The sequence below is a fragment of the Nematolebias whitei genome, chromosome 1 (genome assembly GCF_014905685.2).
Source record: "Nematolebias whitei isolate Nwh7 chromosome 1, NemWhi1, whole genome shotgun sequence".
NCBI lineage: Eukaryota > Metazoa > Chordata > Actinopteri > Cyprinodontiformes > Rivulidae > Nematolebias > Nematolebias whitei.
Window position 1 is genome coordinate 87,000,644 of NC_056498.1, and position 15,471 is coordinate 87,016,114.

General features: G+C 39.6%; 1 protein-coding gene across 1 annotated transcript in view; it reads left to right on the top strand.

Moving 5' to 3' along the window:
• The window catches only part of birc6 (baculoviral IAP repeat containing 6), a 223,932-nt gene continuing 208,461 nt past the window's right edge, over positions 1-15,471 (top strand). Inside the window, exons 1-3 of the mRNA XM_037681007.1 lie at positions 1-241; positions 7,355-7,536; positions 10,610-10,747. Coding sequence (XP_037536935.1) covers positions 13-241; positions 7,355-7,536; positions 10,610-10,747 — 549 coding nt within the window. The 5' untranslated portion in view covers positions 1-12. The remainder of the gene's footprint in view (positions 242-7,354; positions 7,537-10,609; positions 10,748-15,471) is intronic.

Sequence of the window (15,471 nt, forward strand, 5' to 3'; positions counted from 1 at the left end):
AAATACGCGAAGATGGCGGCCGCGGCCTCGCCGGGCTCCGGCTCGTCGCCGGGCTCCGGCTTGTTCGCCTCCTCGGACTGGATTGTAGTGAGAGACGGCTGCCTGCGCTGCGATGAGGAGGGCCTGCGGAGCCTCTCCTACCACCCGGCCCTGAACGCTATTTTAGCCGTCACCAGCCGCGGCAGCATAAAAGTGATTGACGGCACTTCGGGGGCCATTCTCCAGGCTTCAGCGCTCCACGGTAAGACTCGGGGCTTTCTGTTAGCGCTGACAAGACTTTCAGTTTTAAAAACCAACTCCAGTTTGTCAACAGACTGTCCTGGACTCAGCCGTCCCACAGAGGGGCCTAGTTGGGTTATTTAGAAACAGTTTGTGCTTATCCTGTTCTGCTTGTTTTAAAAGGCCAGGTACCGTCTTTGCCCAATGATAAATTTACTGTCAAACGCTCCAGTCTTTCACAAATAAATAATTTGTCAGTTTGAACCTCGGAATCATCATGACACCCCTGTAGGCAAGCTAACATAGCTTAGCATTGCGCTAGTTAGCCGGCAAACCTCCCTGTTTAGTTTCTGATTTATTTCTGTGTACTCGCAACATGTCTTTGGGTTTAAATGTCATATTTTGGACACCATGAGAAGCCCCATTATTAATACCTTGAACTACCATCTGTCTGAATGTGTCCGAGTTTTGAAATGAAAACCGCTGTTAGCCGCTAAGCTAGCTTCACAGTTCACCGGGCGCAGTCATTAAGCATTCAGGTGATGCTGATATTAACTCAGTGGTGCAGACGAGACTCATTTTAACAGGAAGGACGTGTTGTTTTTGTTTGCTAATTGAGCACTAAGTAAAGCCTTTTGAAGCACACGGCATGTCAGCCCTTCAGTCAGCTATTGATAAGCATTTAATATAGAAGTTGAAATGTGAAACTCACACATTGGCTCACACTTGTTGTCTTCAAGTTTTCTGCTTTCCAAGTGTTTTCTGGGGCAACAACAAAAGTAGAAGCTAAGTTGAATGATATTGATTTTGTATTGTCACAGTAATAAGAATGTTCTGATGTGTGCCAGTCTTTTTAGTGCAGCTTTTACAGACACATCAAAGATTTACAAAAACAACATTTAGACATAACGTTGTTAAATAACACAAATTTCAAATTAAAACATCTGTTTAGAAATTGCATATTTCATAGAAGCGTAATAGTGCAATTTTTTTCAAAACACTTTTAGAGCCAGCAAATATTATGTCATGAACGTTATCTTGTTGAAATTGATCCTTCAAAGTCGTTTCTGCGTATTAAGGCTAAAAACAAATTATTTCTTGTATTTGGAAGACACTCCTAACAAATCGAGATACCGGTAGGTCATGGACATGATGTCACATTTTGGTAATATTTGGTAAATTGCATTAATATCCCATATTTTTTTGGGGAAATTATATTTTGCAGTCCTATTATGGAACACACAATGCTGAAAATGTTACAGCAACATAATTGATGATGGAAAGAAACTTATTTAAATGTATTCTGCACCAGTCTCTGTCAATATGGATGCACAGAAAGGACTGGGGTACACACAGAGCTTACATGAAAGATAGAGGCCTCAGACGTTTGGAGGGTCATTGACATTGTGGCAGTTCCTGAAGGAGATGTGATGACATGTAATTTCAGAAACACATCCTTTAAAGATCTTTTCATGAGTTTGAGAAGAACCTTATGGTGCCATTTGACAGAACTGCTTTAACTGCTATTAAACCAGCTGCAGCCCTCGACTTCAGTGTTACTGAGCATTGTCATGTTGACGAGATTTGTAAACCAGTTTCCTTCTGTTTGTTATTATTGATGTGCAGCAGCATGCTAATTGCTGCTGACTTCAAGAAAAACACTATGGTATACGAGAAATAGTTTTTTGTTTTTCTTTGTTTTTTCTCTCTCGCTTGATGGAGGACATAATTTCGCTCCACCACATGTACCACATGTGGTGCGAATGACAATAAAGAATCTCTGACTCTGACATAAAAGATTCAAACAGCTCGTTTGCACCTACACATTCTTCCACGAAGAACTAAATAACTAGAGATTTGTTGTCACAGCACTCAACATGGAGACACCCCAAAAATGTATTTTGGCTGGACATGGGCACCAGTGACCCCCGCGATCCGAAAAGGAAGAGGCGAGTAAAGATAATGGATGGATGGCATGTAGTGTTTGAAAAAGGTCAGATTCAGCCGAACCAAACTCGATCGTGGTGACAATTTGCCCTTAAAAGTATGGAGGGGAAAGAGATGAGATTTACTAGAAATGTTAAGCACTAGTTGAGCTAGCCTCAGGTGGAAATCCTCTGGGGGGTGTGGGAGGGGGGTGTGGATGGGTGTTCTGGACCCACCCATTTTCAGAATAATAACGATGGACACCCCCCCCCCCACCCCAACAAATCATTTGAAAAAACTTTAGTTTTAAAGTAAATAAAGCATATCCATTATTTATATAGGCAAAATGATGCATTTATGATTTTAAAAAAATGACCCCCCCACACACACACACACACACGCACACACACACAGCATGTGGGAGAAGAGGGTTTGATCCTGGGTGAAAGCATGGCACTTTTCTTACTCAACCAAAATATTAAGGCGTTTTGTGGATGGCAACAGAAAACTTTCTAAAATATTAAGAGTCTTTGATTAGTAGAAACAATAGATCTTGTTTCATTATTTCAGTGGCTCATAATTTATATTGACTGACACTACATTTAATCATTTTGTTTTAAGAATATGTTTGTTTGATGTAGTAGATTTATTTAGAGAATGTATGTCTTCTTTTTAACATTATTTTTGTTTGGAGTATATGTCTTGTAAAACTGCTACAGATCAGTGACAATTATTCAATGACCATAAAAATAATTTAAACCTAATGAAATTAAGATAGGAGATAAGATAGAGCTGTATTGATCCTGCAGGAAATTGTTGAAATTATCTAAACAAAGATAATTTAAGTCTTCTGGACGATACAAAAAAAAAGGATAAAAATAAAATAAAAAAATTAAAACTTGTTGAAATGTTTCGTCTTTAATCCAAAGACGTCAGTAAATGGACTGTACTTATACAGCACCTTTCTATCTGATTAAGTTACTCAAAGCGCTTTCCACTACAATCTGTGCCTCATTTATCCATTCATACAGCACTCTACTAGATCTCTACAAAGATAATTGAACAAATCATTCTAAAGAGACTAATCAGAGCTTCATCACATTCATACACCGATGGGACACACATCAGAGGCTATGAGGGGTTCAGTATCTTGTCCAGGGACTCTTCAGCATGTGACTGCTGGTAGATTCGAACCCCCAACTCCTGCATTGGAGGACGATTGCTCTAACCATTCAGCCACAGCTGCCCAGTCAGTCACCATCGCCCGGCAGTCTGAGGAGCTACAATAAACTCAGTCTTATAAATAGCCCCTTCACATAGTGGGTCAACCAATTTGTTGTTGACATCCAGAACTAGCTGTTCTCATGATCAAGGAGGACCATCAGCCTAACAATTGGTCATTAGTGCCCTGATGGCCGCTTGCTATTTACAGAGGGCTCAGTGATACTAGCAATAACAGCATAGCAAGAGGGGGACAGTTAGACACGGAGGCCTCCGTCCCTGTTTAATGATGGATGGGTTCTTTTCACATAGATGGCTTCCTTCACTCCTCTCTCAAACTAACATTCCTCTATCAAGCATGTGCACATGTATCTGCATCCCTGAAAGAGTGACCTCTGGCCTGGATATGAGTGTAAACCACAGAGTCTAGTGATCGGTTTTACATTGGGGAAACTAAATAGCTACTGGCCGAAAGGATGGCCCAGCACAGAATGGTAACATCATCAGGCCAGGACTCTGCGGTTTACTTTCATCTGGTGGCGCAGTTGGTAGAGCTGTTGCTTCCCAGCGAGGTCACTGGTTCAAATCCCAGCCTGGGACCTTTCTGGGTGGAGTTGGTACATTCTCTTCATGCATGTGTTTTCTCCGGGTACTCCAGTTTCCTCCCACAGACCCATAACACGCATTTTAGGCTGATTGGTAACTAAATTGTCCCTAGGTGTGAGTGAGAGAGTGAATGGTTGTTTGTCTCGTTTGTCTCTCTGTGTCCCTGTGATGGACTGGAGACCTGTCCAGGGTGTACCCTGCCTCTCGCACAGTGATGGCTGGATATGGACCCCAGTGGCCCCAATGACCTCTGTTACCCAAAAAGGAAGAAGCGGGTAAAGATAATGGATGGACATTTGGTAGTGCTTGCGCTATCCTCCTTCAAAGTTTAATACCGGTACTCTTCCAGGACCTGCAGCGCCGTAAAGTGTAACCCTGACAGCCAAACTGATCTGTTCTCTGATTGGATTGTTAAATTTGTGATTGACCAATCAGCTGAGAGGAAGACATTTCCTGTCATAATTCGCACTTGAATGTTTGAAACTCACAGAAAGTTAGGGAACTTGCGCGCAGTTTTACACATAGTTTTTTGCTTAAACAGACCATAACAAAAAAGTAACTTGTATAACATAATTTTTTTTATTTTTTACAAATCTTCTTTACACACACACATTCATATCAACACATGCTCTAAGCAGAAATTCTCGTTTTATTTTATGAGTTTACAAAACTTAATTCAGAACTAGCAGCCTGCTTTACAACCACAAAATAATTGTAATTGGAATTTATGCTCCTACAGTAACTAGGGTTATTTTTTTGTAGGTCCATTAAAATAAGTGGTTTGAGTCCCGTGAAATAAGTTTCTCCAGTTTATTACAGATGTATGTTATTTATTATAGCAGATTGATCTTGAATAGTTTGAATTAAGTATTTATCTTAGTTTTTATTTAAATCAAGTTTTAATAGCTTGCACAGCTCTTTCCAAGAATACCACATTTTCTTTCTTATGCACCGTCAGAAAATATAATAAATAAAATTATTGTGACTTTAACACTGATGCATTGTAGCTGGATGTGTGTGACCTTTCACCATTTCTTATTCTTGTTCTGGCCCAAATAAGTGATCCAACTCAACCACTATGTATAGGATCTGCTCACAAAGCCAACATTTTTTGTTTGAACTGGTAAATCAAGAATGTTTAAACAAAATATATTTCTGGGTGATCAGAGATGAGAATTACCACGAATTACCATGCGCTACTTTTATTTTGGCAAAACACGCATACTGCTGTGTTTGTGATACTGAAAGTCTTCAGATCCGTTTTCATGCTCAAACAAAATGCTTCGAGCGTTTCTCCTCCTTTGACTGGTGAGCTGGTTCAGATTGTGCCGTGTCCACGCTTTGTTGATCAGGAGGAGTGCGTGGCGGTGTTTGTTTATGGATGAATGTTGTTTAAAAACACCTAGAGTAGAAAAGCATGCAGTTAGTGTCCCCGTTTTCACCTTTTAATGTGTGATGTTTGCTTAGACACATGACTCATTTAGTGTTTGTTTAGTGTCTGTTCCCAGCTGGGCTACTTCAAATGTGATTAAAAAAAGAAAACGAAAGACATTTACACCCACATTCAGAATTCAAAGTTCCTCACACGTTTTCAATGTTTGAACTCTGATTTAATCACTTCAGGTAATGAGCCTGCTGTGACTGTGGCACAAAATTTAAATGAAGTTTACTGAAACATGTTCTAATTAATAATTAACAGTGATAAAATTAATAACATCACCAGAAGGACACAGTTGCGAGGGTGGAGCTTGTTTCTTAATATATATATATGTTTCAGGTGACTTCTAACAGGTCTATTTGTGTTTACTGTGCGACCCAATAGTTATCTACTGTCACTGTTTGTGGAACATTGTGCGTAAATACATAAGTTTCTGTCTACCTTAATTAACTTGTTTATTGCTTAAAGCTAAACAAAAACAACAACAACAAAAAAATCTGTGCTTTTTGTTCTACAATATAAAAGCACTGAACACAAGTTTGTTTGTAATAAAGTGAATTTAATTAGTTTGAATTAATAGTTTAAGTAGTTACAAATAAATTAGCACAGTGGAACTGTGCCAGTTTTAAACTGTTAAAATTAGCTTGTATGAATAAATCTTGACTTTTGATATTTTTGTCAACAAGAGTGAAACAGCACAAGGCAAGGTCAGTGAACAAGGCCAGACTGATTCTGGCAGATCCTGATCATCCACTCCATGGTGAGTTCAGGTTGCTTCCGTCTGGACGCAGGTATCTGCTGCCCAGTTATAGAACGAACAGACTGAAAAACTTCATTCCTGTAGTGATCAGGCTTCTCAATGAACAATGATGATTTCTGTACTGTTAATGTTGTAATACGTCTTTAAAACATCTTCAGTTGATCCAAAACGCTGCTGCCAGAGTCTTAACTGGAGTTAGTAGGAGAGATCATATCTCTCCAGTTTCTCTCCATTGGCTCCCTGTCAAATCCAGAATCAAATTCAAAATCTTACTTCTAACCTACAAAGTTCTCAACAACCTAGCTCCATCTTATATTACAGATCTTATTGTTCCATATTTTCCTAACAGAGCATCTTGCTCTCAGACTGCAGGTTTACTCGTGGTCCCCAGAGTTTCCAAAAGCAGAATGGGAGGAAGATCTTTCAGTTATCAGGCTCCTCTCTTGTGGAACCAACTTCCAGTTTCTGTCTGTGAGACTGACACATTGTCCAGTTTTAAGACTGGGATTCAGACTTTCCTTTTTGATAAATCCTATAGTTAGGGTTGGCTTGTTATGCTGCTAGAATACTAGAGGACAAATTGACCTAATTTCCTTAAATGAATTGTTAAAATAGAATAGTTTTCATTTGATACTATTTCTATCTTAACATGTGATTCTTGACCTGCCATTGTGTATCTATTCCTCTCAAACCCAGCCGGTCAAAGCAGATGACCACTTGTCCTGAGCCTGGTTCTTCTAAAGGTTTCTTCCTCATGAGGGAGCTTTTCCTTTCCACTGTCACCTTCATACTTGCTCTAGATGAGAGTCTGTGATGGAGTTGAACTCAAGCAGTCAGCCTCAGATAAATAATGTTAAATTATTATTTTATATATGAATGTTTCTGTTCAGTGCCCTGAGCTGACTTCTGTTGTGACTTGGTGCTGTGTAAATAAACTGAATTGAACTGTTATTTTAATGTCTCAATGTCTTGTCTTGTATGGATGTTTTGTGTGCCTACTGATTGTGAAACAAATTGCCCCTTGGGGATAATAAAGATTCTTGAACTTGAAATGTGTGTGTTGACTAAACACTTGATGTGACTCGAGAATAGAGTGAGTGTACGCTGAGAAATCTGTGAATTCTTGTCTTTTTTTCTCCTGTCCTTCTCAAAAAGTGCTGTTTTGTCCTGTCATCCTGTTTTAGCCAAACCTGGTGGTCGTGTCAGGTGTCAGTACTTTCCCGCAGTGGACAAGGTGCTTTTTGTGGATGACTACGCCGTTGGCTGCAGAAAGGACCTGAACGGCATCCTGCTTCTGGACACAGCCCTCCAGCCTCCCGTGGCCAAGCCGGAGGACATGGTTCAGCTGGAGCTGCCGGTCACAGAGGTGGGAAACGACGGCATGCTGTTGCCATCAGACACAAATAAGCTCGGGGTTTGGTTCAGTAGGCTGGGCACTCGGTTCTGTTGACAGGGCGGTGCACCTTGCTTAGGGGAAACACTGAGGCTATATTATTTTTCTGATATGTTATAGATCAGAAAATATTTTAACATGCTATTTCTATTTATTTTTTATTTTTACAGTGTTGAAGAATTTTGAACAACAGTGAGGACATTTAAACTGTGAAATGCAGCAACAACAAAAATAGTTTGTAAACAAAAGTTTACAGTAAAAAAATATTGAGAAGTTTAAAAATACCAATTGAGAGTTTATGTTATGGTTGAAAGTTGAAACATTACTTAAAAATTGCTGCTTAGCTTAAGAGTGTTCACTAAATGTTTGGCACAACATGCTGAATAAAGCCAAATCCTAGATTTTTTTTGCTTTCATTATTTTTTGGCCTTATTTTTGTAGATGGTAGTCATCCCTAAAACGAAGACAAAAATCCAGAACCACCCTTGCAAGTCAGGAGGCTGGCAGGTCATGCTACGATAGCAGGATAGCAGGTCATGTACAACAAAGCAGGATTTGCTAAATTTGAACTCTAATAAAAACCTACAAAATGAAAAACAAAATGTTATATTCACTCCATTTAAAGACTAAACAGTGTCCTACAGGACATGTCAAACATGGTTGCAAAAAAAGAACTACAGAACTGACTGTTTCTTTGTGAAAATCCAAAATAATTAAACCAGTACAAAATAATGATCTTTATTATCACTAAAAGGCTTGTCTACAATGGCATTAGGAGATAAGATTAAGAAAACACGCACACACAGCTTCTCTGTTTGTGATGCTGGTGTGCTTTTCATACACGGGCGACACCCATAAAATGTCAGGTAGTGTATTTAACAGCATTTATAAGATGTAAGAGGGTCTTGCATGTGATTTATGACCCATTTGAGTTTCCATACATCCGCTTATTTTATTTATTTTTTTGTTTTCTTGTGCTCTCCAGTGTTTTCGTGAATCGCTGCAAACTAAAGCATTTTCACACTGCTGATTTGAAACAGGCAGGTCTTCAAGCTCGCGTGCTTCATCTGAGCCAACCATTCTTGCTTCGCTTTGATGTAGAGTGCTTCAGATAGTGTTTTTTTTTACTCATTTTTCTGTCATAGCAGTTTGTAAAAAGCAAAAAGAAACAAACATGTTATCACTTGAAATTAATGTGTTTTTCATTTAATAACATGCACCACTTGACATCAGTACTGCAGCACTTTGGTACAAATACACATATTGTTGCAATCCTAGTTTTCTTTAACACTAAATGAAGAGTGATGGCCTGTGTAGTTAGGCAGAATATATATTTTTTGAATGTTTACAACTTTATTTAAAAATATTCATTTTCATTAGAGGCAGCACGGTGGCGCAACTGGTAGAGCTGCTGCCTCTCAGTGAGCAGGTCCCTGGTTCAAACCCCGGTCCAGGGGCCTTTCTGGGTGGAGTTTGCATGTTCTCTCCGTGCATGCGTGGGTTTTCTCCGGGTACTCCGGTTTCCTCCCACAGTCCAAAAAACATGCATGTTAGGCTGATTGGTAACTCTAAATTGTCCCTAGGTGTGAGTGAGAGAGTGAATGGTTGTTTGTCTCGTTTGTCTCTATGTGGCCCTGTGATGGACTTGCGACCCGTCCAGGGTGTACCCCGCCCCTCGCACAGTGATTGCTGGACATGGGCACCAGCGACCCCCGTGACCCAAAATGGAATAAGCGGGTAAAAGAAAATGGATGGATGGATTTTCATTAGACAGATTACACTTTACTCAAAAGTAATTGATTTGTTGTTCTCATTTGAATAACGAGCTGAAATGAACATAAAGCTCAGTGTCGGAGTAGGCAGACTGTTGGTGCTGTCCTCGTACAGGAGCAGAGCAGGACCCTGTATAGAGAAAAACAATTTGAAGCAAACGCAGGTTAAAAGCAGCCACTCACTGAATTTACTGATTGGCAAATAGGAAATTTATTGTTGCATTGTCCCCACATTTGCCTGTGTGTGCGAAAACAATTTTTATATTCAAACAAGAAGGAAACCCAGCTGTGTACACTGAAGAATACAAAATGATTTGATCACTGTTCAGACTCTGGATCTGCTCATGTTGTTTTCTTGTCTTAAAAAAATCCACATAAATGAACAAAGTCACTTCAGCCAATTTTATTATAAACTAATCCATGTCTGCCGTGTGTTTGTTCGTGATCCAGCCACACCCAGATTAATGTGTTGTTCTTTAGGATTCTTCTGTTCTCTAAAACAACTCGCATTACTCAATGTTGAACTGAAGTATTCTCTAGTAAATGTACAGTACAACACTACACTTTGTGGCTGTTTTCTTGTGCAGAATATCGGTAGTGGCATGCATATCCTACAAATACAAAAACTGGAAGAAAACATCTTAATGTTTAAGAAACTTGGCATAATACACAATTTTGCCCGTTTTGTCACATAACTGGCATATTATTTTTTACTTGGTGTGGTCATGGTGAAACAGGAAGTGACATCAAAGGAGAACTCTTTAAAAAAGAGAAATCCACGGTCTTTGTTTATTGAAACAATTGAAATTCTGACTCTTTCTCTAATAGTGACTCAAAATAATGTAAAGAAACATCAGATTCTTCTCTACTCTCTGTGCTGTTAGCCTTTGAAGCAATGATCTGTTCACAGGCAGGCATTGCCCTTTGTCATCACTTCCTGTTACTGCACATGAAAATATCTCAACTGTTAATCTTAGTGGTTAAAATATTTTTTGCCATTATTATTATCTTTCTAAAAATACATTCATATTTATTACAAAAATGTCACAGGCTCTTTAAATCACCTTAACTGGAATAAACAGTTTAACAAGTCATGTTTTTATAAACTGAGACGGTCTTGGCAGCAGTGTAGAATTGTTAAAAATGGTTAAATTCAAATCATTTAAATCTTTATTCCTCTCTTTAGCCTTCATTAAGAGAATGGCCGATGACTAATTTTTGTCTCTTTCCCAGCTTTCTTTATGTCCTCACATGTAACATGTTTGTATGTTTAGGCTCAGCAGATGCTGTCTGCCTGTCAGGAAAAGATCGATGTGTCCAACACCGAGGGCTACGAGCTCTTTATCAGCCAGCTCAAAGAAGGTCTAAAGAATACCTCGCATGAGACTGCAGCCAATCACAAAGTGGCCAAGGTAAGTTTGTCAGCCAGTTGGAAAAAGGTTTTATTTGTTGCATGTCACACATGAAGAGAGCTGCTCTGTTGTTACTGAGAGTTGGTCAGTAGTTAGAAACGAGGGTTTTTGAATGGGGAGAGGCAGCAATGTGTGGTAAAGCATGTGAGCCATCACATTTTTTTTCTTTTTCTCTCTCTGTTTGGGCCATAATTTGCCCTTTTTTATTCTCAAATGTACATTTCCCAGTTTGTGTTGCTCTCCCCAGGAGATGAGAACAGACATGAATGACTTTGTTTGGGGTTAAAATGTCAGTATTGTGGCAATTCTTTCTGTAACACAATTTAAAGTTCATAATTTTCAACGCTGATTGTTAGGTTTAAACACGAGATGATGGAGATTGAAGAAAATACATAAAATACAGATGATACTCAACCACTGGCTCATACTGATGTCTAAAGTATAACTTTTCTGTTGGGGTTGTGTTTAGGCGATAATTTATATCTGTCAGAATGTTGTTTATCTCCTGCTGTGAAAATGGAGGATCAGGGAAACAACCTCCCAAAAGACTCCAGTTTCTGAAAATGTTCTTGCAGCAATGGTGCAGCTTTTAGTGTCTTTAATGTGAGCAAACATGGTGTGGGCATTAAAAAAATAAAGATGGATAGTTTGGAAGTGGCATGGAGTGAGTTCTGATTTTTACAAACAGACAATGTCTTAAAAATACATTGATAAGCACAAGTTCAAAAAAGTTAAACATATTGGATAAAATTTATATTTTTGTAAATTTATAATAATAAAATAACAGGAATGCAATCAAAGTGATCACTTATTAAACTTATCATCTATAACCTTATCCAGTTGTACCTTATCTAATTGATCAGTTTAGTAATTTTTTTGTTGCTCAGCTGTTGTTAACCTGATGAAGCTCCATTGTTCTCCTGGGACTCAGAACTCGTGTTCTACTGACCGAAAGGGAGGAGCGACCAATCAGCTCAGCTGTACACTGTCTCACAATTTATTCATTTTGTTTTCTAAATCATTCAGCTCGAAATGTGATATTGGACCACTGAGATGACAGTGTAGTAGACGTATCAAATGTGTCTTGAAGCTGCATTGTTTGTAACTTAGTGTAGTTAGCTGCATGACTGTCTGTACCTCTGGGAGCTCTCCTACTGTGCAGCACTTTAGTTTATGGTTACTTTACACATTGTGTCTACTACAACCATAGCAGTTGTGTGAGGGGCGGGCTGCAACACAGTTTCTCTGCACTTCCTCATAGCTCAGCGCAGTGATTCTCAGACACATAAAATAACTAAGTTGTCAAATGGTCACTTATTGAATTTTCCAAACACTGCAAAGGAGCCAGTTAAACAACAACAACAAAAAAAACTTAATGACAACAATCCACAACAACCCATTACACAATTTAAAAAAATAAATTTGACTGCTTTTTTTTTTCCCTTTACAAAGTTTATGGATTTCTGATTACTGTTGATTTTCTCAAAACTTGGTGTTTTGATCCCACAGTTGTATCCTGAGCTAAACTTTAAGATCCTATTTAGAGTTTGTGGACAGCGTCAGAGGGGTCACCAACCTTTTTGAGACGGAGAGCTGTTTCCTGGGTACAGAGCAACACAAAGGCCTACTTTGTTTGATACAAACATGAATTTTCACAGCTCGTCTTTAATTGTAGTATAGATAATAATAAATTTACATATGATTCAGAGATTCAGAAAGATTTATTTGTCATACGCATCTCATGTGGTACATGTGGTGGAACGAGATTATGTACACAGGGTCCCAGTTACATCAAACAATAAAATGTAAAAGAAAAACAGTAATGAGATCTAAAATATGAACTAAGAAAAACATCAACTAAATAATACACTAAGCACTAATAGCAAAAAAACATTCTGTCGAACAACAGCACGAACATGAGTTTGTGTGAGCAGATGAGCACGCATGACCATATCAACATGAAATAAATCAGCAGCAACATGAAACAGATCAGCAGCAACATGTGATTTTTCACAGTGATTATCCTGGTTAGAGATTCATGAGTCTAACAGCTTCAGGGTAGAAGCTGTTCCTCAGTCTACTGGTTCTACACTTAATGCTCCTCAACCTCCTTCCTGAGGGGAGCAGGGCAAAAAGTGTGTGTGCTGGGTGAGTGGGGTCCTTCATGATGCAGGTGGCCCTCTTCCTGCATCTAGAGGTGTAGATGTCTGTGGTGGGGAGGCTGACTTTGACAGTCTTCTGTGCAGCTTTCGCCACTCTCTGCAGAGCTTTTCTTTCTGCAGCTGTGCAGCCTCCATGTCACATGTTGATGCTGGAGCACAGGATGCTCTCCACTGCACACCTGTAGAAGGAGGTGAGGACTGAGCTTCCCAGACCAGCTCATCTCAGCCGTCTGAGGAAGTAGAGTCTCTGATGAGCTTTCTTGATCAGGCTGGTGGTGTTGTTGCTCCAGCTGAGGTTGTCATTCAGGTGTACACCCAAGTACTTGTAGCTGGAGACCACTTCCACCGCAGATCCTCTTATGTTCGGGGGGGTGGGGTGGTGGTGGTGGTGGTGTAGGTGTGTTTGTTCCTTCTGAAGTCTAAGATCATCTCCCTTGTCTTCTTCACAATGATGTGAAGGTTATTCTTCCTGCACCAGCTCTCCAGGTGTTCCACCTCCTACCTGTAGCTGGACACATCATTGTTTGTGATGCATCCCACCACCAGTGTATCATCTGCAAACTTAACGATATGACAGCCTGGATGGGTAGTTGCACAATCATACGTGAGCAGATTGAACAGGAGGGGTCTCAACACACATCCCTGAGGGGAGATGGTGCTGAGGGTTATGGTGGAGTAGGAGAAGTTGTGGATCCTCACTGACTGCGGTTTGTTTAAGAATCTATGACCCAATTGCAAATGGAGGGGCTTAGTCCTAGTGTGAGTAGTTTGTCCATCAAGGTTTGGGGGATCGTGGTGTTGAAGGCAGACGTGAAGTCCACAAAGAGCATACGGACGTAAGAGTCCTTCTGCTCCAGGTGATTGAGAGCAGTGTGAACCACAGAGGAGATTGCATCCTTTGCTTATATGTATTGAAATCCCGAAATTCGCAAGGGTTATGTTTTTAGAGCACTCATGAATTGTGAAAAAACATGAATATTAGATGTGGTCAGAAAAGGCCTATAAATTCAGATTTTTTTTTAAAGAGCTTAAACCCTAAATATGCTCCCAATACATAAAATAAACTATATACGTTTAATAAAAATACAGTTAACTGTATGAGTACTCGCCAAAATAAATGATAATGATGATGCAAAGAAGAGGATTTACAACTCCTCATGTGGTGCCTCTGCTTCAGGAGTTGTATCTTCTGACAGGTGTCCTTCTGGTGGGGTTTTGTACTGGATGTCCATGATAGGTTTGCATCCTTCTCAATAATTTTTTGTTTGAGTAGGAGGCTAATGGCTCAGAATAGGAGGCTGGAGTCATTTCCCAACATAAACACAGATGTTCTGTGTGGTGAAAATATTGGTGAACGCTGACCGTTCAAACACTGATCACTGATGAAAATGTCTTACCAGCGTCACAGGCATGAAAAGAGGTATGAAGTCATAATCAGCAGCAGCTGTCCAGCATCAATTTTGTAGAGCGAGATAACATGCATTTTCAAGAATCTAATAAAGAATTATTTCACAATGAAATCCTGATGCATGCTCAGTATTCCAGGTTAAAAAAAAATCCAACAAAGTTAGGTCAGGTCCTCTGGACAGATGCAAAAATATATATATATATATTTTAAATTGTTGAAACACTTCGTCAGAGCTGCACTAAATTCAGTCTTATAAATGGCATCTTCTCATAGTGGATCAACCAGCTTGCTTGTGACTGCCAAAACTAGTTGTTCTCATGATCAAGGAGGACCATCAGCCTAACGACCAATCGTTGGTACCCTGATGACCGCTTGCTATTTGCAGGGGGCTGTGTGATATTAGCAATAACAGCGTTGTAAGAAGGTGACAGTTGGACATGGAGGCCTCAGCCCCTGTTTAATTTAATTTTATTTTATTTAACCTTTACAGTGGGTACAGAAAGTATTCAGACCCCTTTAAATTTTTCACTCTTTGTTTCATTGCAGCCTTTTGCTAAAATCCAAAAAGTTAATTTTATTTCTCATTAATCCTCACTCAGCACCCCATCTTGACATAAAAAAACATAAATGTAGAAATTTTTGCAAATTTATTAAAAAAGAAAAACTGAAATATCGCATGGTCATAAGTATTCAGACCCTTTGCTGTGACACTCATATTTAACTCACATGCTGTCCATTTCCTTTTGATCCTCCTTGAGATGTTTCTACTCCATTGGAGTCCAGCTGTGTTTAATCAAGCTGATTGGACTTGATTAGGAAAGAAGCATACCTGTCTATATAAGACCTCACAGCTCACAGTGCATGTCAGAACAAATGAGAATCACGAGGTCAGAGGAACTGCCCAAGGAGCTCAGAGACAGAATTTTGGCAAGGCACAGATCTGACCAAGGTTACAAAAGAATTTCTGCAGCACTCAAGGTTCCTAAGGGCACAGTGGCCTCCATAATCCTTAAATGGAAGAAGTTTGGGATGACCAGAACTCTTCCTAGACCTGACCGTCCAGCCAAACTGGGCAATCCTGGGAGAAGCGCCTTGGTGAGAGAGGTAAAGAAGAACCCAAAGATCACTGTGGCTGAACTCCAGAGATGCAGTAG